Source organism: Lucilia sericata, unplaced genomic scaffold (assembly GCF_015586225.1).
Source record: "Lucilia sericata isolate MDLA Ls3-8-SP2 unplaced genomic scaffold, ASM1558622v1 Contig000097F_arrow, whole genome shotgun sequence".
Taxonomy (NCBI): domain Eukaryota; kingdom Metazoa; phylum Arthropoda; class Insecta; order Diptera; family Calliphoridae; genus Lucilia; species Lucilia sericata.
The window spans coordinates 658,890-684,631 of record NW_023994129.1 but is presented as its reverse complement, the minus strand read 5'-3'; the positions used below and the strand labels follow the sequence as shown (position 1 = coordinate 684,631).

General features: G+C 30.1%; 2 protein-coding genes across 2 annotated transcripts; one reads left to right on the top strand and one right to left on the bottom strand.

Annotated features, from left to right (window-relative positions):
* Positions 1–12,824: 12,824 nt before the first annotated feature.
* On the top strand, positions 12,825–19,613 carry LOC119599942 (cytochrome P450 18a1). Its single transcript, XM_037949893.1, has 5 exons — positions 12,825–13,749; positions 15,592–15,713; positions 15,783–16,212; positions 16,312–16,576; positions 17,744–19,613. The coding sequence occupies exons 1-5, from the start codon at positions 13,368–13,370 to the stop codon at positions 18,156–18,158; spliced, it is 1,614 nt and encodes a 537-aa protein (XP_037805821.1). The 5' UTR covers positions 12,825–13,367; the 3' UTR covers positions 18,159–19,613.
* Positions 19,538–23,541, bottom strand: LOC119599941 (cytochrome P450 306a1). Its single transcript, XM_037949891.1, has 7 exons — positions 23,417–23,541; positions 23,272–23,339; positions 22,182–22,494; positions 21,897–22,045; positions 20,877–21,088; positions 20,280–20,667; positions 19,538–20,180 (listed from the first exon to the last, which is right to left on the bottom strand). The coding sequence occupies exons 1-7, from the start codon at positions 23,439–23,441 to the stop codon at positions 19,689–19,691; spliced, it is 1,647 nt and encodes a 548-aa protein (XP_037805819.1). The 5' UTR covers positions 23,442–23,541; the 3' UTR covers positions 19,538–19,688.
* Positions 23,542–25,742: the final 2,201 nt, after the last annotated feature.

Here is a 25,742-nt window from a genome sequence, read left to right as displayed (position 1 = left end):
GTCCAACAATTCGCTCAACAATTCTCTTATGTCCAATTAATGTTTAAATGAAACAGTTGCTGTGATTCCAATATTTTTCATGTTCTATATGCTAAAATTGAAGTTGTACAAAACTTAAAAAAGCTTTCCTTGAGAAATTCTTACATTTATTAATCCTGTCCGAGGATTAATATATACAAAAGTTTTAATAAAAAAGTTGAAACAAGTGAGTTATTAGTAACTTAATATGCATACATAAATACATAGTTATGTATATGTATGTATAAACATACATATAATTTTGAATGAATCTACATACAAATACACAAATGATGCTTAATTAAGTTACTAATTTCAGTTGAGCAGTTGAATATACATAAGCACTGATTAACAACTTGAAATAAGTCGCTTAATACCCTCTTAAGTCAAATTTATGATTATTTCTATTTGTTATTCTAAATTCGAAAGTCTTTTAAAATATGATTTGAGAAAACATGTTTGTAACCAGGTGATCAATGGCAGAACAATTATTTGACTTATACATACATTGGATATGCACTACGTAATATCCAATAATAAAAACTTCATTGTTTTCACAAATATTTCGTTCACATTTTAAGGTGTTCCCGACTGTATGGGAATATTCCATTCAAAAATTGATATTTTAAAGATTAAAATTATTATGCACTTAAACTCATGTGCAATCCAGAATTATAGAACGTGTTTAGAATTAGTCGATTTTTTAGATTTTTTGCAATTCATTATTCAATTTTAATTGAAATTTAAAAAATGTTCGAAAAATTATCTACATTTTAATATTTCATTTTGTTCTTGGTTTAACTTTTTTTGGTGCAAATTATACGGATATCAATTGTTAGAGAAAACATTAAGAACACACAATTAAAACCTGTCCATTCATGCAAATTATTATAAATTAGTAAAATGCAAAATAAAAAACAGACTCATTGAGCATTTCTAATTCAAATATGGTGTGGTTATAAGTATTCTTTTTAAAAATAAAAAGTATGTATTCATATTCTATTCTATTTTAAAATTCGCTACCTTTTGTTGCTTAATGATGCAACACTTGTGATGACGATGGCCTTGAATAGATAAGTACACATTATAAATAAATAAATAAATAAATTTATAAGTGAAAATGTTGAAAATAAATTATTGAATTAGTCTATGATTATAATCAAAATACTAGATACTTTTTATGCAATGTGTTTTATACCCTACGATGGTGTATATGGCACAGAAAGATATGGAACCGCATCATTCCGAAAATTTAACTATGGTCGATTAAAACGAATGTTTGGGATTTTTCTTCAGTTGCTATTATTTTCATTTCAGGTATATTGAAAAGTACATAGTAGTAGTAGTATGAAAGTGAAGGTACGTTATATCTTAAACCAAAATCTATTTATCTCTAAACAAAGTCCAATACCCATGAGTTCTTTTTCGAAATCTAAACGCACTTTATTATTCAAGATTTTTTCGCTTTTAACGATTTCTTAATCTATATATTTTTAGTGTATAGAGGATGACATATTGTTTACTATATTTTGTTTATACAATTTGAATGAAATTTCATTCAAATTCTTATCATGCAAGTTATTAATTGTAGAGGTTTCGTATGGCTCGGTATCTGTGTTTGTTTACAATTTAGCTAATTTCTAAGATTAAATCCATGATTTATGTGGAGACGTGAATTAGATTTGCTGCATATTGCGTTTAACCTTGAAAGCAGCAAAATTAACAACAAAAAATAAATAATGCTTTTCTCTTTTAATTTAAAATTTAATTTATTTTTTTTTTTTTTGGTAAATTTGCATTCAAGTACATAATGTCGCGTGTTTGAGATTATTTTCAATAAATACATTTTTTTAATGCAAAAAAACTTTGATGCTTAGAATTTCCATATTATCGTATGTTTAAGAATTATATGCGGCATGATTTTATGATTTGCACATGTCATCGTTATTGTTATTTATATTAATAAATGTATAAAAAATATCTTAAAATTATTAGGCTTAAAGATTTCCTACGTCAGCATAGTTAAACACATTAAAAACAGATATTAAGTAGTAAAATACATGATTTAGAACATGTTTTTGTTTAATTTTGCCGCAAGGAATTTGTATATATAACAAGTTTTAAAGAACTTAGTTCATAAACTATAACTAATTTAATAAATATGTATTAATTTTAAATAAGAATCTTATTCATTAAAAACATTTTATGAAATCCCCAAAGTTTGTGAATGGAAATTGTAGTTGTTGGTCATTTGCATTATTTATTAGATTCTTATCTCCATACCTATAAGATTCTTAAACTATTTGTGCTGAAAACCGTCGGTCATTACTCTTTGTTAGTAGCTCTCTATGAATATACTTACACTTTCGTTGAGCTACAATAGTTTTGTCAGATAGAGACAAAAATTATTTGAAAGCTGCTTTGAAGATAATTTTTTTTGTTTTTAAACGTGCAGATTGCGTTCGAGCATGTTTAGAGGTTCACAAGTCAAGAAAGGTACAATGCTACATTTCGGACATTGACTTAAAAATAAACTATCAGCGGTTTTCATGAAGGTCGATGCTATAATTCAGTCATTGATAACTTTAAAAAACATTAATGAAAATAATTTTTCTATAAAAAGAGCTACTGCACTTAGACTGTTCCCCGGAGGAATTTTTTGCAAACCCGGCGAAAAAAAGGTGCTACTAGTACCTCTAATCTGCCGGGATTATAAAATGTTGATAATCAAATATATCCTCGGCCTTTCTTTGGAATGATTTGTCATGCGGTCGGACCAGAGAACCACACAATCTAGCCCAGAGGGCAGAATGTCCGACTTTATCTTGTACGGGATTATTATGGAGGTACCTTCGGGGTGCACTTTGTAACTGTTTAAACCTAAATTCACTGCACTTAGACTAACCCGACAAGGGAATTTTATTGCAATCCCGGCGAAAAAAGGTGCTACCAATACCTCTAATCTGCCGGGGCTATAAACTGTTGATGATCAATAAATCCCCGGCCTTTCCTTGGAATGATTTGTCATGGGGTCGGACCAGAGAACCACACAATCTGGTATCACGGGAACCGATAGCCCAGATGGCAGAGTTTCAGACTTTATCTTGCACGGGGTTATTATGGAGGTAAGTTCGGGGTGCACTTTGTAACTGTTTAAACCTAAATTCGCAGGAAGAGAATGTTGGTTGGACGCACGGTAAAGACTATAATTCGGGACGAGTTCGTGCTGCTGCCGAGACAACAGATACCACACAGAGGAGTGACTGTTTGACTAAACTTTGGAAATTAATTGGTTTCAAGTGTATATGATACAAGATGTAGGGGTAGTTGCGGACCATACCCACCCGTATATCTAAAGTGGGTGTGTCGAATGTTTTTGTCAATGAGTGTCGGAAGAACGACAAGCGCACTGGTTTGATTGGTGTTGGATGTAAGATATCTTAATCACAGAGGGAAGAGAAAATATACACGCCTGGTACCAAATTGACACCAAAGAGTTTATAATTTTTCAATAACATCCGTTAGTATATACATACGTACGACAATACTATGTAAAGTTGACAACGCAACGTTGTCAACACTGCACAATTCATTGTCGAAATCTAAATTTTATACACATCCATTGTCTAAATGTTAACAAACGTGGTAAGCTCACTATTGGCAACGTACTGTTTGTCAATAGTGAGCTTACCACGTTTGTTAACATTTACACAATGGATGTGTATAAAATTTAGATTTCGACAACGAATTGTTGCAATGTTGTCACCATTACATAGTGTTGTAATGTTATTGAAAAATTATAAACAGTTTGGTGTCAATCTGGTACCAGGCGTGTATATTTCTTTTTCCCTATGTGTACATGTGATACTATTGAATTTTCTTTCCTTGACCGGGTATTTTTCAGGGTGTACTCTATTCAAACCAGATTTACCACAGTGTGTACTCTGTGAGTAAAAACAAGTCCTCAGCTTAATTGATGTATTCGTGTTTCGGTGTTATGCATCTCGGAAGTTAAGAAACGGGGTCAGAGATTAGATGGTTCGAGTACATAGCGAAGTGCTTGAATATAGACCAGCAGAACCATATACAAATATTGTCACCAGTGTGTAAGATACACAAAGGGGTCGTCAATTAAGCTCACCCTGTGAATGAAGAAGAGAACCGTGAAATAAGGCCTTTAAGGCGGGTGTGACCTTGCACTTAGACTGAAACTGGGCCAAAAACTCTTAGGAATTTTTCGCTTTTTTAATGTAAATGACGAACTTTCAAGTGGAAAATTTATTTGCAATCCAATGAGATTGCAATGTTTTGGAGATAAACAACAATGTGAATTGCATTTCGTTAGCATTTTTACTTTTGTAGAAATTTTAAAATAGAAAAACCTTTGATAACTTCTAAATATAATAATTTTAAATTTAATCATCATGTTTCTAATTTAAATTTAATTATCTCGTATTTATTTTAATCATCAGTGCATGTTTTTTTATAAAACAACCAAAACTTAATAACAAAAAAAATCTGACAAAATTTTCAACATTTTTTTTATTTATAAATAAATAAACTAATTGTTAATTTATTGTATGTATTTAATTAAAATCATTAAATATACTTTTATACATATACTTTGTTTGCCCAAAATGTTTTTTCAAGTCAATAAACTTTTATAAATGCATTTGCTTTTTTTGATAATTTTTTTAATATAGAAACCACAATTTTTTTCAAACAAATCTTTTAATTTGAAAATTTAGCTTGAATTGAAAACGAAATGAACAAAAGCTTAAATGACTTGTTCTCGTAGTCAATTTAAACGTCTGACTGTCTAATCAGATGAACAACTTTTTAATAATTTAAATGTTTTATTTTAGTGGATAAATTATTGTTATTTCTATTAATAAGCAAAGAAAAAGGAGACAATTTTGCACACATGAATAAAAACATTTATAACTTTTTTCTTCTTATTTGTTTCTATATGGTGATGACAACATTTCACTTTTCCAAGGTCACTACTATAAATAATTCAATCATTAATTAATGAAATTGCACTTGAATTTAAAAAGAAAGAAGAAGTAGAAGACAACGACATAAAGAAATTTATTCGACAAAAAAAAATTTAGAACTTGTACAACTTGTTACTTGTTTATCGCTAATACTTTGTTGTGTCTGAAACATTAAAAATCATTAATTTCATATATCATTAATGAGTATAAATTAGCAGATTTTGATATTTTTAGCATATATGTATGTACATACATATATATGTATGAGCTACACCTGTACGTCTGTACAATTAGACTCATTGAAAGAAATTAATTTATGGACTTTAATTGTCTCTATATATTTAGTTATAAGGTTTCAAATTTCAAATCCACACATGTAAGTATATTTTATGTATAGCTTATCAAGGAATAGTTATATTTTAAATTTCAACTCATTCAGAACATAAATGGATTTTTGGTGATTTTTTACCAACTTTGTTGGGCCCACGATGACCTACAACCAATCAACTCAGCTCCAAACATATGAAATTTTATTGCTATATATTTAGTAGTTCCAGAGATACCGAAATAGTTCCAAAATTAAAAGTTTCTAAACCACTGCGCGCCGTTACATGTGCCTGTAAAAGACCTTTGACTTGATATCGCTTACAAATCACTACTGAAATAAGTAGTTACAAATAGGGATTTAAAAAGTTGTTTTGATATTATCAGCTCCTGTAATTTTAGAACTAAACTAAATTTTAATTTTCGGCGGAAACGTCAGTAAGGTACTGATGATCCTACAATCCCAAGAATTTCAAGAAAAACTTTTTATAGGATGAATATCTTAGAATTATTCAATAATAAACAAGTAAGAGTGTTACAATGCCAACTCTTATATACCCACCATCAAACCGTTTGCCGTAAGTTTTTAAGGCAGTAATGAGCGTTAAAGTAATTTTCTGAGGGGGGCCTTATGTGGGGCGTAGAGTCAATTGTGGGCCGATCCTCATAAAATTTGGTAGAGAGATTTTAACTCATAAGAAACTTGCTTATGACAAATTGCATCGTTATACTCTTTAATTTTATTATTAAGGCAGTAATGAGAGTTAAAATAATTTTCTGAAGGGGACCTTATAAGGGGGTAAATTATGGACCGAACCTCAAAATATTCGGTAGATAGATTTTTGATAGTGAGAAACTTACTTATATCGAATTTCAGCGCTAGACTCATATTTTTAAGTCAGTAATGGGCGTTAAAGTCATTTTTTGGAGGGGATCATATATGACGGATAGTGTCATTTATGAATTTGGATCATATGAAACTTATTTATGTCGAATTTCATTGCTATACTCGCATTTTTAAAACAGTTATGACTGTTAAAGCTGTCGTGAACCGACTGCTATCGTCGACTATATCGTGAACCGATATTGTCCATTTTCAATACCAAACAAACCTTACCTATAAGACTCTCTAGCTCTTTCCGTTCGGACTATATCGTGCTTTCAATAGACAGAAGGACGGACGGTCAGACATGGCTAGATCGTCTTAGAATTTAATAAGGACCCAGAATATACATATATACTTTTGTGGGTCTATGATCAATATTTCGATGTGTTATAAACGGAATGACAAAATCAACATACCCCCATCTTTTTTGATGATGGGTATAAAAAAGAAGAGTTATGGGTATGGTTTATTTCTATACTAAAAATTATGACTTTTTGTATCCTACTCTTAAATTCTAGGCTTTATCTGTAGGGTACCTAATACAATCTAGCATTGCTGTTTTCTTTACTAGAAATCATTATTATTTTAATTGCAAAATATTATTTTATTTTTAACTACTGCTGTCTAGACATATAAATAAACATAAAAATCTATTTATACTCATTTGTGCATATACTTAAGAAAATATATTGCAACATTTATAACCTTGTCCTTAGAATTTCTAATTTAATTTAGATTTTTTTTTGCATCATTAAAATCCAACAAAAAAAAGCGATAAAAAGTAAATCATAAAATTATTTAACAAAATTGCATTATTTTAATATTCAATAAGGCCTGAATGCAAAATATGAATGTTATAAATATATAAAGTTTTTTGTATGAATAAACTAACAACTTCCATGTTTCCTTCATATCATCCGCTCCTGCAATTTTCATAATTCCATGAAATCGAAAAGATCTTGATTTACCATTGACGTCATCGCACAAATAAGAGTGATTTATTTAAAATAGACATTGGTTTTATTAAACTATTATTTTTATACTTCGTATATTTATTTGCTTTAAAAAAATCTTAAGAAAAATGCAAAAATAACTAAAATAAGAAACTTAAGTCGATTTTTTTGGTTTGAATTTTTAGTAAATATTTGCATGAAGGTTGTGTCATTGACCTCAAATGCAAATTGTTATTATATTAGTTTTAAATTTTTTATTATATTTAAAGTTATATATTTTCATAAAGAAGCATTTATTTGAAAAAATGTCTTTGTTTTGAGTAGTAAAAAAAAATTGATGTGTATTAGTGTTTTTTTCTCGAGTTAAACTTCCGCATGCATAATTTTTATTGCTCTTAAAATGGGGGGTATTTAAACTCTCAGGTTATTACGACATTTTCAGTTTGGAAGATTTTGTACGTTTTATACGGTTTTTGTTGTTATAAAAAGTGCTCGGTTTTATAAACAAACATTAATGCACGTTGAAGAAGTTAATAAGAAATTGTAAGTTAGGAAAAAATATAACAGATGTAGTTATCATCAGTGGTATTTCAGTTTCATTATAGATAAGTTTGTGCTAAACGGAATTGCAGTCTTTGGAAAGATATTAAAGAAAGACTTTCTATTTAAACTAAAAATAAAATTTTATTTATTTTTGTTCAATTTATAATCGCAGACATGAAAAGTCACATACAACATATGGGAAGAATGTCTGTAATAACCTTGACTGCTTATATTTTAGCTAAAACTTGAAAAAGTGTGCAAAAATTTCATAAAATATGTCACGTTTTGACATTTTAATTTCATAGGTTGTGTAGAAATTATTGCAGTCAAAACGTAGTAAACTGTGTTACGGAATTCAAAGTCATATTGAATCGATGATAATAACAGAACTGAAAAACTTTTTAATCGGGTTTTGATAGAGTTAAATGATAATCTAATCTTTGTAATCCCTCTACACGTAGGACCCGTTTTAAAGACAATCGAAGAGTCAACTACTCGCCAGTAGCGATAATCCAGCAACTTTAATATGCCTTCGCTAGTATATTCCTCCGCTTAGGCCACTGACCACTGCTCTGGGATGATACTTGTTCATTCGACAACAACTATATAAAAGTCTGGTAGCTTAAGCAATGGTCCCAGCAAAATCTTTGCTTACAATGTTTACCATTAAGTACTTTATTAATGACTTACTTTGTATGTAAAGTCTAAAAAAAATCAAAATAAAGAAACAAACAAACATAAAACAGTTACTTTTTCTTTTTTTTTCCTTTTTTGTGCACACGATATCAAATATCTATTTTTAGACAAACAGAAAATAAAATAGTATTTGTGTGTGAAAACTATTATTTGACGCACAATAAAACAGCTAAGCAGTGGTGTAGTGAGTGGAGCATCCAACTGGTAGACGGAAGGTATTGAGTTCAACCCCAGTCTGTGTTGACTTTTTATTTTTATTTTTTCATAAATATTCTATAAATAACTCTACTAAAAAAACAACTTATTTCCAACCAAATAATATTGACTTACTTTTGGAACATCTCAAACAAAAATAAGTACTTTTTTCTAGTAGAATTGTAAGCACTTTACTCGATGAATTTCTGGTGATTTTTCTAGTGAATTTGTAAGCAAATATTTGCTGGGGGTGCTACCCTTTTTAAATTAGATTTAAAATTTAATATGTATTAAGTTATGAGTACTCAGCCAAAAAAAAACAAAAACTTAGTAACGGTCATTTAATTGTAACCTCTTACTTATGACCACAAACAGCGCAGAATAGTAGTTAGTTTAGTTAGTTAGTAGTAGTTATTTTAGTTAGTTAGTTTTAGTTAGTAGTTAGTTAGTAGTAGTTAGTAGTTGTTAGTTAGTTAGTAGTTAGTTTGTTAGTTAGTTATTTAGTGTAGTTATTATTTTTAGTTTATTTATTTAGTTTAGTTGTTATTAGTTTTTTAGTTAGTTTTCAGTTAGTTTTTTATTAGTTAGTTTTAGTTAGTTATTAGTTAGTTAGTAGTTAGTTAAGTTAGTAGTTTAGTTAGTTAGTTAGTAGGTTAGTTAGTTAGTTGTTATTATTGTTAGTTATTTTTTAGTTTTAGTTAGTTTTGTTAGTTGTTCGTTCGGTTTTCGTTTTTCGTTCGTTCGTTCGTTCGTTCGTTCGTTAGTTCGTTCGTTCGTTCGTTCGTTCGTTCGTTCGTTCGTTTCGTTCGTTCGTTCGTTCGTTCGTTTCGTTCTTCGTTCGTTCGTTCGTTCGTTCGTTCGTTCGTTCGTTTCGTTCGTTCGTTTCGTTCGTTCGTTCGTTCGTTCGTTCGTTCGTTCGTTTCGTTCGTTCGTTCGTTCGTTCGTTCGTTCGTTCGTTCGTTCGTTTCGTTCGTTCGTTCGTTCGTTCGTTCGTTCGTTCGTTTCGTTCGTTCGTTCGTTCGTTGTTCGTTCGTTCGTTCGTTCGTCGTTCGTTTCGTTCGTTCGTTCGTTCGTTTTCGTTTTCGTTCGTTCGTTTCGTTCTTTCGTTCGTTCGTTCGTTCGTTCGTTCGTTCGTTCGTTCGTTCTTCGTTCGTTTCGTTCGTTCGTTCGTTCGTTCGTTCGTTCGTTCGTTCGTTCGTTGTTCGTTCGTTTCGTTCGTTCGTTCGTTCGTTCGTTCGTTCGTTTCGTTCGTTCGTTTTCGTTCGTTCGTTTCGTTCGTTCGTTCGTTCGTTTCGTTCGTTCGTTTCGTTCGTTCGTTCGTTCGTTCGTTCGTTGTTCGTTCGTTCGTTCGTTCGTTCGTTCGTTCGTTCGTTCGTTCGTTCGTTCGTTCGTTCGTTCGTTTCGTTCGTTTCTTCGTTCGTTCGTTCGTTCGTTTAGTTCGTTCGTTCGTTCGTTCGTTCGTTATTCGTTAGTTCGTTCTTCGTTCGTTCGTTCGTTCGTTTCGTTCGTTTCGTTCGTTCGTTCGTTCGTTTCGTTGTTCGTTTCGTTCGTTCGTTCGTTCGTTCGTTCGTTCGTTCGTTCGTTAGTTCGTTCGTTCGTTTTCGTTCGTTCGTTCGTTCGTTCGTTCGTTTCGTTCGTTCGTTCGTTCGTTCGTTCGTTCGTTCGTTCGTTCGTTCGTTTGTTCGTTCGTTCGTTCGTTCGTTCGTTAGTTAGTTAGTTAGTTAGTTAGTTAGTTAGTTAGTTAGTTAGTTAGTTCGTTAGTTAGTTAGTTAGTTAGTTAGTTAGTAGTTAGTTAGTTAGTTAGTTAGTTTGTTAGTTAGAAAAAAATGTTTCCATTATTAGAAGACTACTTTCGGTCTCGTAATGATAGCGCCTAATTTCGGTTATAACGCTAATGTTCACATGATTTCATTTTCACATATTTAACACACATAACACACTAACAGAGTCTGTCCCACAGTGCAATATGATTCTATTAAATAATTTAAATTTAAATCACTGTTCTTAATGATTAATATTTAATTTGCAAAAAAAAAAAATTAAGGGAATATGAAGGAATCTAATATGGCCTTCCATTAAATTAAAACCTTTTAATTTGTTCAAAAATGGAATTAAGAATTTAATTTTAATATAAGTACTACAATATTTTATACACATTTTAAGCCAATTAATTTGATTTTTCAACTGCAGCTTGTAGCTTCCATTATCAATCAGAATTGCTTTCGTTATGTCAACTGAGTCTAAAGTTCAAACGCTTCCAAAAACTCATCATGTTTGTTAAATAAACAAACGAACGAAATAAAAATTGTAAGAAATATAAAGAAATACATACTATATTTATTACATTTGTAAGTGTAACTTTATCTAGACAATTTGTTAACAAAAAATCTTAAATATGTGTACGCGTGCCCCAATAAATATTCGTTCAATCAGAACGTTGATAATGGGAAATGCGCAGCAAACACTCAGCAAATAAAGCCCTTTTCTTCCATAAAATTTTAAATGAAAAAGAAATTCAAATGCACTGATAACATAAGTACCAAGTATCAGTACAATTTGAACAAGTTCACCTACATTTCACTCGTTTTGTTTTCATTTCATGTGAATATGAATTATTATATATTTAATGCATTTATATTTTCATTCATTTTAATCTCTATTTACTAAAGAGAAATAGAAAAAAATGTTTTATTGACTGTGATTTGATACCATTTTAAGCTTTTGACGGTAATAGAAAGAGGCGCGGTGTTGAAACTTTCTTAAAATAGAAAATAAATAAATATTTAGAATTATAATTAGAAACCTACAATCAAGATATTGCAACATACAGCAAGTGGCGTGTATGAGAGTTTGTAAGAATGTAAATGAAATAAAAAAAATTAAATTAATGAACATACATACATTTGAATGTATGTATTTGTGTTTTAAATCAAAAAAGATTATACTGTTTGCAACGAATTTTTATTTCGCTGCAAAATGAATACTTTCTGAAAAAGAGTGTAAAGGAATATTCGATTTTAAAATTGGCATTCGACAGATTTTATTTTCTAGGATAAGGAATTAGAAAGGGGAGCTACAGGTGATGTGAAACAGATTTCGAATTCTTTTTTGATTTGTTTCGAAATTAGTTCCTTGTATTTCGTATTGACTCTGGACAAGGGGTCGGCTGGTTAATATTGTTATGTAATAAATATCCCAGGCACAGTGATGTCCTTTGGAGAAAGTATTTACAGCTCACAATAATTAGAAAAGAGTAAATGGTTAAACTACTTCTATGTAATCAAGAAGTAATGGAGTATTTATTGAAAAGCATCTTGTTAAGTAAGTCATTAACGAATTTTTGGTAAGATATTCTGCAAGATGCAATGGGAATTGAATGGTCTCCCTAACAAGATGTTTCAACCAAATCTTAATAAAATCTCAATAAAGTTACAACCAACACGACAAAACAAATATGCCCACGATTTACACAGAAGTATGTTTATATAAAAATGAAAAATAAATAAAATAAAATGATAACGGACGTATTACGCACGAGGCAACATTATAAAAAAATACAATTTTTTATAACAAAACAAACAATACTATAAAATGCATTTCAGCGGAGAGTCATGGAACGGGGGGGGGCCTATACTATTTATACAAAACTAAAAAATGGAAATTAATTTGATAAGCAAGCCCCCAAAACCGTAAGAGAGGTGGCCAAGAGTCGGAGAGACGAACGAGCGCATACGACTTTCAATTGAATGTTAAAAATGTAAACAGAGAGTCGATAAAGTTTGAGTTAATTTATGGTTGAAAAAGCCAACTACAACCAAATGATTGATAGCCATAAAATAAAAAATAAACAAAACTTGTAAAAAAAATCCGATGCAACAGAATTATTAAGTTCGAAGTTGCATCAAACTGGTTGTAAACCAACTCAGATTTAATTTAATTCAAGCTTTGCCTGAAGAGTATATAAAGAAATGTAAAAAAAACTGATCACAAGACCGGTTTGAAGGTTTTATTTCAGTTGCATACTAACTCATGTTCCCTCTCACCATCTCACTCATACTAATCTGCTCGCATTGAAGTGCTCATTTACTCAAATTAATTTTGATTGGGGATTTTTTTGTGTTTCGTTCGTCGTCGTGTATTGAATGCTGAACTGATATGCTGAGAAACGTAGGTTTAAGGTTTGCTAAGAATGACTTGTGCTTAGATCGAACACTTCGCACGATCACGGCGTACAACATCGATCGTGTGATCGGTTGTTATAAAAGTCGCAAGGACATAACGACGAGACATTAGTCGAAATCTATAAACGCAACGCGCGAAGTCGTCTACTCTCTACACTGCGTAAAATAAATAAATTTTTAAAAAATTTTACAAACCAAAAAAAAATTTATAAGAAAAAAAAATAAATTAAACAAATATTTTCGTGAAATATTTAGAAATAAAATAAAGAATTTACAGAAAATTAAATAAAAATTTTTAAACAAAGTTTCAAATACAAACACTATTTTTTACATACAAATGAATAAAGTGCAAAGTTTAAAAAATCCAAAAGCTAAAATAAATAATTTAAATTAAATTAACAGAAAAAAAAGAAATCCTTAAAATTTTATAATAATGAAAACTTTTACAAGTTGTTAACAAAACAAAGGAAATTACAAAATAAAACATTACAAAATTTCTAAAAAGGTTTAAAAGCTTTAAATACATTTAACAAAAAAAAAAAACAGAAGAAAGGAAGAAATTAACTGCCTTAAAATGATGACCGATTCGTATATAATAAAACTTTTGGTGCGCCAATTTAAAACCAACGACATGCAACATTTACTAATGGTTTTCATAACCATTCTAACCGCCATTAGTTTCCTGCAATGGCTGGTAAATTTGTATCGTGAATTGCGCAAATTACCACCCGGTCCTTGGGGCTTTCCTGTCATCGGTTATCTGATGTTTATGGGCAATGAAAAACACACACGTTTCATGGAATTGGCCAAGAAATATGGTTCTCTATTTTCCACCCGTTTGGGCAACCAATTGACCGTGGTGATGAGTGATTATAAAATGATACGTGAATGTTTTCGCCGGGAAGAGTTTACCGGTCGTCCAGATACACCATTTATGCAAACTTTAAATGGATTTGGTAAGTGTTTTAAAAATGAATATAAAAAAAATTATTTTTTGTATTTTAACGTTTAATAGAGGATTTCTGCTAGAATATTCAATTTTGAAAAGGAAAAAGGTTTTAAATTTTTGGAAACTTAAAAAAAGAGATTTATTGATTTTTTTTTAGTCAATTTTAGTTAAAATTAAGAAAATATTTTATTAAACTATTTTTCAAAAAATTTTTATTAAATTTTTTTATTAAAAAAGTTTATTAAATTTTTTTATTAAAAAAGTTTATTAAATTTTTTTATTAAAATTTCTAATTTGGAACTTGTGAGATAGTTTAGAAAGAAGTATTTACAATCAAAATATAAACAATAAAAAAATTCTAGTCAAATATGGTTTAAAAGAAACCCTGCAAATCTAATTTCTTATTTTTATGTTTAAAATATGTTAAAAACCAAAATATTACTAAAATTTACGACCTTGTCGAAAATCCCAATCCGTCGGTCTTTTTAAATTAAAAAATAAATACTGAACTTGAGAAACTGAACATTTTTAGTTTAACATAAGTCAGCAGCTTAAAGCTCTGGTCTTCGCCTTTCAGAGGGCGTAACCACTTCCTGATATGTATTCGAAAAATGCTTTGATTTCTTTCAATTTTATTAAAAATTTTATTGACCACTTCTATGTTCATCATTACGATTTTATTGTTTTCTCTACAATTATTGTTTTTGTTTATACTTTTCTTTTACCAGTTTTTCGTTTAAACAATAAAAACCGTAAAACAGAAATTGCAGCTGTTACAAAAATAACAATTTAATTACTGTTGCACATTTAACAATTTTAAGGTAAAATCGTTTAACCAACATTTAAACACATACACACTCTCTTTAAACCAATTAACTACTTAAAATAATTTCATTTAAAATATTTTAAAAATTTTTTTACCAAAAACCAACAATTTTTTCTTTAACTCTTACACACACACACAGCAGTTTTTTGTTAATTTTTTTGGTTTTTTTCCTTGACCAGAGTAAAATAAAAGAAAAATTTACAAAAATTAAATAAATAACAGAAAATAATCACGTTTTTATTGTTGTTATTGTGGTTGTTAAAAAATAAACTTTTATTGTAAAGTTGTTTTAAAAACAATTAATTTCTTTTACATTTTTTGTATTTTGCACTCTGATAAAGTTTTTTTTTATTGAAAAAAAGTGAGGAATTTTTTCGTCTGTATTTTTTTTAATTGTTGTGTAAGTGTTTGTATAAGACTTAAAGTAGGTTAATTTTGAGATTTTTTTATTTAATTTTATATTTTTTTGTGGTCAATCATTGTTGGAATTTTTTGTATTTTTTTGTTGTGGCCGCAGAAAGCAAAAAAAATCATTAAAATTTGCTTGAAATACAAAAATATTACCAGGAAAGGCTTTTGTAAAATTTATGAAGCCTACCTCAATTAAAATTTAAATGTGCAAAAATTAAACATAAATAATAAAAGTCAGTGTTGTAAATGTGTAATGCACTTAAATGAGCCAAAAAGGGAAAGAAGGAAATTGCAAATGCGTCTGATGATTTAAGAATAAAAAAAGTCGAACAAAATTCCTATGATTTTCTTTGTTTTAACAAATATTTCTTCTTAGAAACATTGTTTATAAACATTTCCTGTCTCCTAGCAGCACTGTTTAGCTTCAATGTTTAGCCTCAAAGTTTATAAACATTTGTTAAAGAAAGAAAATTTTAGCAAAAATTTTGACAAAAAAATTCTATAAATTTACAATATGTTGCTAGCAAAATTTTAAGATTCTTATAAGCCATACTTTTTAAGTCAATGCCCAAATACAATGTATTAATTATTTTACTTTTCTATTAATTTTAGGTATTATTAATAGTACTGGCAAATTGTGGAAAGACCAAAGACGTTTTTTGCATGAAAAACTACGTCAATTTGGCATGACTTATATGGGCAATGGCAAACATGTCATGGAAAAAAGAATTATGGTAAGTTCTGCTAACTATTTCGCCACCAAAAATAACATAAACTTAATTGCCAAAATTTCCCTATTGCAGACTGAAGTCCATGAATACATACATAATCTAAATGTTTCCGAGGGTCAGCCTATGGATATGGCACCAGCCATTTCCGTGGCCGTTAGCAATGTCATTTGCAGCATTATGATGTCGGTACGTTTCTCCATTGATGATCCCAAATTCAGACGTTTCAATTTTCTCATCGAAGAAGGCATGCGTTTGTTTGGTGAAATCCATACAGTAGATTATATACCTACTGTGCAATATTTCCCCAGCATATTGACAGCCAAAAATAAAATCGCCAAAAATCGTGAAGAAATGCAGAAATTCTATCAAGATGTCATAGATGATCACAAGAAAACATTTGATGGCTCCAATATTAGAGATTTGGTAGACTTTTATTTGGCTGAAATTGAAAAGGCCAAACAAGAGGGCAGAGATGAGGAATTGTTCGATGGCAAAAATCATGGTAAGTTTTATTTCAAAACTTTAGTTCATAAATCTGCAAAATATTTTGTTAAAATAACTTTAATTAATTGAAAATTTTATTTCTCTTTTATCTTTTTAGAGGAACAAATTGTGCAGGTGATAATTGATTTATTCTCAGCCGGCATGGAAACAATTAAGACCACTTTGTTATGGATTAATGTTTTCATGTTGCGCAATCCCGAAGCTATGAAACGCGTACAAGACGAATTAGATCAAGTTGTAGGCCGCCACAGATTACCCTCCATTGAGGACTTGCAATATTTACCTATTACCGAATCGACCATTTTGGAATCTATGCGTCGTTCCAGCATTGTTCCCTTGGCCACCACTCACTCACCCACAAGGTAAGCTGTTGCTATTTTTCATTCTTTCTAAATCATGGCAATCTGTATAAAATTGCCTTCACTTTGTTTTGATTTGTGGGAATAGTTCATTAAACTTGTTGCTGTTTTACTTTATCATCAACACAGTTGTCTTTTAAATTAATCTTAAAACAAAACAAAAAAACAACAACAAAAAAGTCATTGTTAATTAACTTTATTGTACAACAACACACTATTTCTAATGTCAGTTGTTGTGTGTAGAGAGCGTAATATTTAGAATTAGAAAAACTATTTTCAATTAACTGTGTGAGTGTTAGTATGTAGGTATGTATGTGTGTATTGATATTGCAATGGTCTTTAGCCAGTGCGTACATGGAGCGCACATGTTTCTATCTCTATGCAATTTGCTGGCATTTATAAGATGCGTCGTAATTTGTCCCAGTTTTGCTTTTAGATGGTTTCTAAGATTAAAAGCTTTATTTTTCACACACTCACAGCCCCCCTAACACCCAGATAGAAACACTGTCATTCATACCCATGCACATGTCAGGCAATGCAATTCCAAGCGAGGCAAGGCAACGTCAAGCTAAACAAGGCAATCCAGCCATAAAGCCAGGCCTTTAATGCACTTGATGTATTTTTCAATTGTTTTGTATGCAACAACACAACCAAAAAAAAAAAAAACTTAATAAAACTGAAAAAAACACACACAGAAAAATTGTATGGAAATTTTCAAATGTTTAAATGTAGAAACAACACGTGAGGTTGTAATTTTTCAATAAACATTTGCTAATTTATTGTTACTACTTTTTTCAATTTAGTATTTTTTTCTTCATTTGATTTTCAACAAGTTTATACCGGCCGGCTTTTAAATTATATACACAGTGCAAACATTTTTGTCTATAAATTATGGCTCAATTATTTTCCATCAAACAAGTCAAGTTTATTGAACTAAGTGCCATTTGACAATAAAAATAAATTTGATAAAGAAAACTTTGTGAAAATATGAGTGTCATGACAATACTACAGCTTAATATAAAAAATTAAATTATATATTAAAAAAACAAAAGCTTTTTCAACCACGGCTTACAAAGCTTTATTAAATTTTCCCACAAAACTACTCTCTCAAACTTTAACATTAAAAACTTATTTATTAATTGTCCTTTTCTTCTCTCCTTTTCGTTACAGAGATGTTGAAGTGAATGGTTATAAAATTCCAGCCGGCTCTCATGTTATACCCCTCATCAACAGCGTACACATGGACCCCAATCTTTGGGAAAAACCAGAAGAATTCAATCCTAGACGTTTCTTGGACTCAGAAGGTAAAGTACGTAAACCTGAATACTTTATACCCTTCGGTGTGGGACGCCGCATGTGTTTGGGTGATGTTTTGGCCAGAATGGAACTTTTCTTGTTCTTTGCCTCATTCATGCACTCCTTTAACATAACACTGCCCGAGGGACAACCGTTGCCCAGCCTAAAGGGTAATGTGGGTGCCACCATAACACCAGAAGCTTTTAAAGTGTGTTTAACACCCAGACCATTGCAGTTAAATACAACAACAATAGAGCCTCATCATATGCGCAATGTAGGATCAAATTAAGTAAAATATTTAACTTAAAAGTAAAGAGCAGAGATCCTTATACCAGCCGTAAGCAACATTGAGGCCATTTCCAAAGCCAACGGAATACAGGAGGATAGCTAACAACCAAACTCAAAGCTTTACTTAAAACGCCAAGCTTCATAGTAGTATTTTTACTGTCACACCTTCGGCCTTAATATATAAGTTTAAAGAAAGCTGTTGCATATGAGAGAGCATTAAAAAAAAAACAAAATATGCAGAGCACGGTTTTGTTCCTGAAAGACGTTTATTTCCAACATCAACCAAACCAACCAACAACTCTTTGTCGTCGCTTAGAAAAAAAGAGTAAAATTTTGAAAGTTAAATGCCAGAGAATTCGAAAGTTCACTTCCCAACAAATATTGGAAAGACAAGATAAAAGAATAGAGTATGTCAAACAACAAAGAAAAACATAGTCTAACTACAAAAGTTTTTCTTTTAAAAAGGCAATATCTTATAATTTGCCCATAAAATATCCAACGATGTATAATCATTATTTATAAAAGAGATTTTATAGCCAAGAAAAAACAAACAAAAAAATAGTTTAATTATTATACATTATATTTTTTTTAACTCCTCAACTAGTTCAAAATATCTATTAACAAATTTTATACAACAAAAAATAATACATATACATATAAACAAATTCTATTCTTTGACCCCCTAGAAGCTGTGTTCAATAATCAACATGTGTTTAATTTTTATTTAAACACATGTAAAAAACAAACAAACAAAAAATATATATATATTTATAAAAAAAATAATTATAATTATTTAAAATATCTGTGGTTTAGTTTTTATAACAAAATGATAAAAATGAGAATTAAAAAAAAAGAAATTGTAAAATCTTAAAATGAGAGCGAGAAGCCATAAGCGGCTTTTTGAAAGCTTTTCAAGAGCTTAATCTACTCACTCTCATTTGAATTTTAATTTTGTATTTTTGCCTTGTAAATATTTATCATGCACATTTTATTATCGTTATTAATTTTTTGTGTCTTTTTTTATACACAATTTTAGTATTTAAACTGTCATTACTTGTTCATAAATAAATATTTTCATTTTAGTTGAAAAGAAAGAAAAATCTTAAAGATTCATAGTGCCAACATTTAAGCATAATAATTGTAATTATTCTTCTATCATTTACCATTTACAAATAAGTCTAAGTTAAAAATGCACAAAAAACAAAAACCATTAAAAAACAGAACAAAAAACAATTAAAAAAAACTTCTGTAAATATGTTAATTTTTTAACAAATTATTTAATTAAGACTTTCATTTAAACATTTAGTATTTAATTTATGTTGTTTTGTTTGTTAAATAGTAATTAGTTCTTTACTCTAAGTTCGCCCTACCCCTCCCATTTCACCATAATAATGTTTGTAAAAAATAACATCAAAAAAATTTTAAGAAAAAAAAAAAACAACCAATATTTAATTAAGAAAAAAATCTAAAAAAATCTATATTTAAAAATATACAATATTTTTCATTTAAACAAACTCCCAATTTATTGTTTTTATTCCAATTTAGTTAATTTCAATTTATATTTAAAAGGCACCAAGGTAATACCACATTCTCCCTGCATGTCAATATCTTGACTGTCGTGGCTTAGAGAGAGCTTAAAGTTTCTCAAAATTAAGCCACTGTACAGGAGTAAAAGCATTTTGGCCAATTCATCACCCAAACACATACGTTTGCCCGTTTGAAATGGTAAAAAATGTTGAGGTTGATTATATTGACCCTCCTCGTTAAGAAATCTTTGAGGTCGATATTGCTCTGGTTGCGGCCATAATTTTGGATCCATATGTATGGCCCACTGTAGTGGTATTATCATACTATTCTTGGGTATGCTAAAGCCACTTATATTCACCTCTCTAACACAACCATGAGGTATACCCAAGGGCACCACCGATCTAATGCGTTGAGCCTCGGCTAAGCAAGCTTTCAGGAAATCAATATGTTCTAAATCATTTAGTGTTATATTCTCCTGGGGTAATTTCATCAAGTGCTAAATAAAAAATAATAAACATTATTAGTGCATTTGAAAGAAGAAAGAAATGTTTGTCAAATAATTATTTCTTTCTTTGGAATATCTTAATATTTATACTTTTCTCAACTCCTGTTGTATATTCTGATCCTTGGCCATGTATAAGAAAAACCACCTAAGCGTAGTCAGTGTAGTATCCACTCCAGCTCCAAAGAGATCCGCTAACAAATGTCTTAGTTGTTGCGAACAAAAGAATTCCTTGGCAATGTCTTGTTGTTTTTTATCGTTAGAATTCTTAAGTCTATCCCTTTCCTCAAGAAAATACTCCAAAATACAAGTGTTTCTTTGTTGAGTGATCTTCTCAGCTTCCTCCTCATTTGGCGTAAAAAGCTGCTGGCGCTGCGAGAGTTTTTCTTCACATTTCTGAATAATGTCATCATAGATTTGATGTGTTTTCTTTTTGCCATCGAGTAGGAAATTAATACTTCTTTTGTTAGAAGGTAAAAATCTAAGAAGTACAAAAGAAGGTAAGGATCTGAAGTCTTAGAGCATTTTAGTAGAAATCCAATTTATCAACCATTATCAATATTTCGAAAATGATGACTAATAAATAAAACTAATTTTATGTCTTTCTCACTCTGTGGTTTCATAAAGATACATATGTATGTATACATCACAAGGGAATATTTCCAGTAAAAAAAGTCTACATACACTCACCTCAGAAACGGCAAAAAATTCACAACACCTGAAACGCCAATTAGTTTTAAACCCTCTTCCTGTAGCTCTTGAAAATAATGCCAAGTGACATCATCGCGTGCATATGTGATGCCAAACACTAGGTCGTTAATAATGTTGCCCAAAGTATGTTGCAATGCGGGCAGAGGATTCACTTCACCATCTAATAAATTCGTAGAATCATCATGAAGCCACTTCATAAACGAGAAACCACAAGAAATCAGTTAAAACAGAAATAAAGAAATATTGAAAAAAAAACTCATGGAAGAAATGAAGAACAAATGATTGGACAAGTAAAATATAAATAAGAAAAAAATGTGCACATTTTATTTATTTATTTAGTTTTTTTTTTTGCACTTGAGAAATATGTATAAAAAGCAAAAGCGAAAACAAAATGGAAAGTAAAATGATCAAACATACCAGCAGCAGCCGGCAAAACAGACAAAGGCAAAACTAAAATGAACGGTTGGACTTAAAGACATTTATACAGATAAATTATGAAACCAGCAACCAGACAGACATACAGCCAGACGGGTATACTGACAACTTGACAAACAGTATGTCTGTCCGTCTGTTTAGCCAAGCAACTGTTAACAAACGAAGTTTAAGTGATGCCAGCATAGCAACAAATAATTGAATTTAGAACAAAATCAACTGGAATGAATGACTTACGACTAAATTTAAACAATTCCTGTAGCTGTAGCCTAACCGTTCAGTGGTGTATACAAGGACACATACATATAGTTGCTTCCATTCCAGACATTTTCGCAACAATAAACCTACAAAGTATTTAGGAATATTTTTTTCTCTGTTTTGTGAAATATGGTTTGCTTTTAATTTGGTGAAATGTTTTTGAAAGCCTTAGCAAACAAAAACTAAGAATCATTCATTCATGTTTATGACTCAGACGGAAGAATAGACAGTTTAAAGATGAGAAACAAACCAACAAAAGCTAATCAACTTAACAAAGGAGTGTGTTATTTTATGATACGTTCTTCATACCTGTATACATTCCCTAATGCCTTTAATAATGCGCTGTTCTAAACCGCAACGTATTTCAGAGAATTTCTTCGACATGCCCAGACATTTCAGCCAATCAATAGTGTGACGTCTTTGATCCTTCCACAAAGCACCTTCAGCACAAATTAAACCTTTTTTGCAGAAAGAAATATATAAAACGGAAATAATATAATTTGTCCGAACAGTAAGCAAGTTTCTTGCTTAAGTCTTTTGTTTTGCAACTAATATTTTTACTCTCTTTTGTGAGTTGGCTAAGAAACAACCTACCATAACCACCCATTATACCATGTGTTACATAGAGCGGTGCTCTGGCTGTAAATTCTTCGCGTCTCAGGAAATCACGCACCAATGAGGCATCTGTCAATACAATCGTATTGATTTTACCCATTTTCAATGAATATATTGAACCATATTTAAATGATAATTGCTGTAGTGTTTTGTATGGTGCCTTTACATTGAGGAATGCCAAATAGCCAAGTATAGGCAAACCAATAGGACCCGGAGGCTGATGACGCTTACGATGAAAATATTGCAATAACATGAAGGTGAAAAAGCCAATAAAACATATGACAAAAATATGCTGGAAAAAAATACACAACAAAATTCTTATGAATATAGGAAATACCAGATTTTGAGAGAAAAAAAAAACACTTCTATTATGATACATTAAGAGACAATTTGAAATATACATTTTATTTCCCATTCTTCATGATGTTAACTTAGGGAAATCTACTTTAATTACAATAACTGAATTTTCACTTAATAGTCGAGATTATTATCCCAGCAAAAACATGGTTATGACTTTTACCTACTCAACAACTTATTTTTCAATGACTACTACCGCTTTTATTACTTGTAAGTCAATACTAGAAGAAGTCTAGTATTGACTTACAAGTAATATATTATGTAAGTACTTACTTTTTAGCCTTTCTTCACTATTTGTAAGCAAGCGTGTTAACTACTTGCCTCCAATGTCATTCCCGCATTGTGTAAGCTTTTTAACCCCTAATATTTCAATGTCAGTTTTTGCTGGGATATTATGTTGGCGGAATCTTTCAACTTAAGTCAGTAAATACACGATTTAACAATTGATACAGTTTTTTAAATGTAGCTGCGAAAAGTAATTAAAGTAAAGTCCTAGTCCGGCCGACTAGGAGGTCGTGGGTTCGATACCCACCAGAGACTGTGACAAAAAAGTACACAACAGTCTTAGGAGTATTTCTGTTGATTTCAAGCTTAACAAATTCTTGTTACTGGCTTTTTAAAGTCCACCTTCGAACTTAACTCAAAAGTGATTGAATAATTCCAAGATCATACATCCCGACTTTTAACAGTGAATAAACAAATTTTAACTTACCCATAGTGACATTTCCAATTTATTTAGAAAATTCAAACATTTCTTAAAGTCCTTCATAATTTCAATTGCTAAAATTACAAAAAACATGATCGTATATTTATCGTTTTTTCTTTAATTAAATTTATATATTGTTTAAAATACTCACATTTCTTATTAGGTTCATATTTCATTAAAAACTTTGTTAAAACACTTAAAAATTCTCTGTGAATTTTTGAACTACTACGGCAGGCAACTTCAGTTTCTACACACGTCTACTCACCGACTGACTAACAGACTGATGAGACTTACAAATTCACAACGAGTGTGGACTTAATGTGTTATTCCACAATGTAGGCAGCAACAACAATAAAATACATATCAACAGGAATTTTAATAAGTACATTTATACACTTAGGGAAAACACAAAGTACTTTCCGCTGAATTTAGGTAGAGGAAAGGCAAACATACATAACCAAAAATAACGTTAAAGAAACAAAAGAAATGAAATAGATTTGAATATAATGATTTTTAAATTACACAGTGAACATTATTTTAAAGAAAAATTAAAATCATTGAACTTTTTCTTTCAGTGTCTTAAATAAATTATTGTAACAAAAGTGTTCTGCATATCGAACAATTTTGAAAAGTACTTTATACGAATAAATACACACTATAAATACATACACATACATAGGTATATAATTAAATTACAAATGTCGTTTAAATTAGTTCAATCAATTATCTAATTTAAGCAGCTAATTTCAAAACTTTACTAACAGGTCTTTAAAAGCAGTTAAATCCAAGTTTATCTATATTTTGTCCACAGAAGAAGTGTGTCAAAAAGTCGTTTTGTATTTTCCAATTATCATATGAATTACTTAAGTGTCATATAAAATGCGCATTATATTATTCTGGAGTTTTTTTTTTTTTTTTGGTAAATTATTGTCAATTCATGAATTGCAGATTAAGCTTAAAAACTTAACAAATTGTTATGAATTTATCTGTACGAAATATTTACCATTGAGTAAGAGAACCCACCAAATTGAAATGTATGTTTTCTTTTTTTGAAACGGAAATGCTGCATAAAATGGGTCAATAAGTCATAATTAAATTATAAGAAAAAAAGTTCCGGAAATTCATTGCAAATTTCTAAAATACTTAATTTCACTCGATATTTATAATTTTTAAACGGAAATACTTTAAATAAAATTGCATAAAATTCTAAATAAAGGTTTAGAGTATGAGTTTTATTATCAAAAATGTCTATCTTTACTAATACATATATAAGTATTAATATTATTAAGTTTTAATTAATATTCTGTCGTCCCAAAGAGGTATCAGCAGGGAGACTATTGTAAAACTAACAACTTAATATTTCTGCTTTTATACTTAGGAAACCTTCCCAAAATGTATAATACTATTAGGTGATAGCTTCAGTTGTTATTTTACATTTATTATTCCTATATGTTTATCAATTTTATGCCCAATATGTCAATAAATGACGTAGCTAATCTCTTATAATGCCTAAGAGCTAATCTGTTTACTGTAAATTATATCTGTTATATTAGCATAAATGTTTTTTGCAGAGAAAGAGGTTTACAGAGAATTAATTTCATGATTTCTAAAAGGACAACTTCTGTAATTCCCATTAATACGAGGTATTCCTTTTATGTTATGAAAAAGTGTGCCAAAAACGTAATGAAATGACAGGAAGGAACTGTTCCTCATGAACGGAATCACTATTTATTATATCATATTCGTTTGTTTTTGAATTTTAAGCTGTTACTTATCCTTACTATATTTTATTAAATAAATATTTAAAGATCAAGTTCAAAAACATTGCAGACTTAAAATAAAAGAACATATTAACACTAACAAATCTTACAGATATGTATGTTTATAAATACACTTGTAGATCTAGTCGATCTTAAAGAAATCAAATAGGAGGTTTTTTGAAGGAAGAGGCTTAAAATAGTGTGAACAAAAATCGTAATAATTTAAAGAATTCATATTGAGCTACATGATAATAATGTACATATGTATATAATATAATACCATAAACTTATTATACAAGGTTAACCAAAACTGTAGATTGAAATCTAACCTGGATTAGTGGAGTTATTTGTATCCACTAGTTACATGATTTAATTTCCTATTCTTATTGCTAAATATTCATTTAATCTAACACACATATATTAGTAGAAATCATTCTACAACACCATGTTAGTTAGTTAGTTAGTTAGTTCGAAAGGAGGATGTACATATATACATCAAATCCGAAGAAATACACCTAGGCCTCTATCGGGCCTCAGGTGGGAATCGAACCCACCACCTCCAGTCTACCAGGCCACACAACACCATGTTACAAACTTATAACCAAAACTATAGTACCAATTATATTTCCCATCTGACTCACAAGTTCTGGCTAAAATAAAGGAATGACTGTTCAATATATTTTTAGCCAGATGTAAAAACAGAAAAAAAGTTACAAA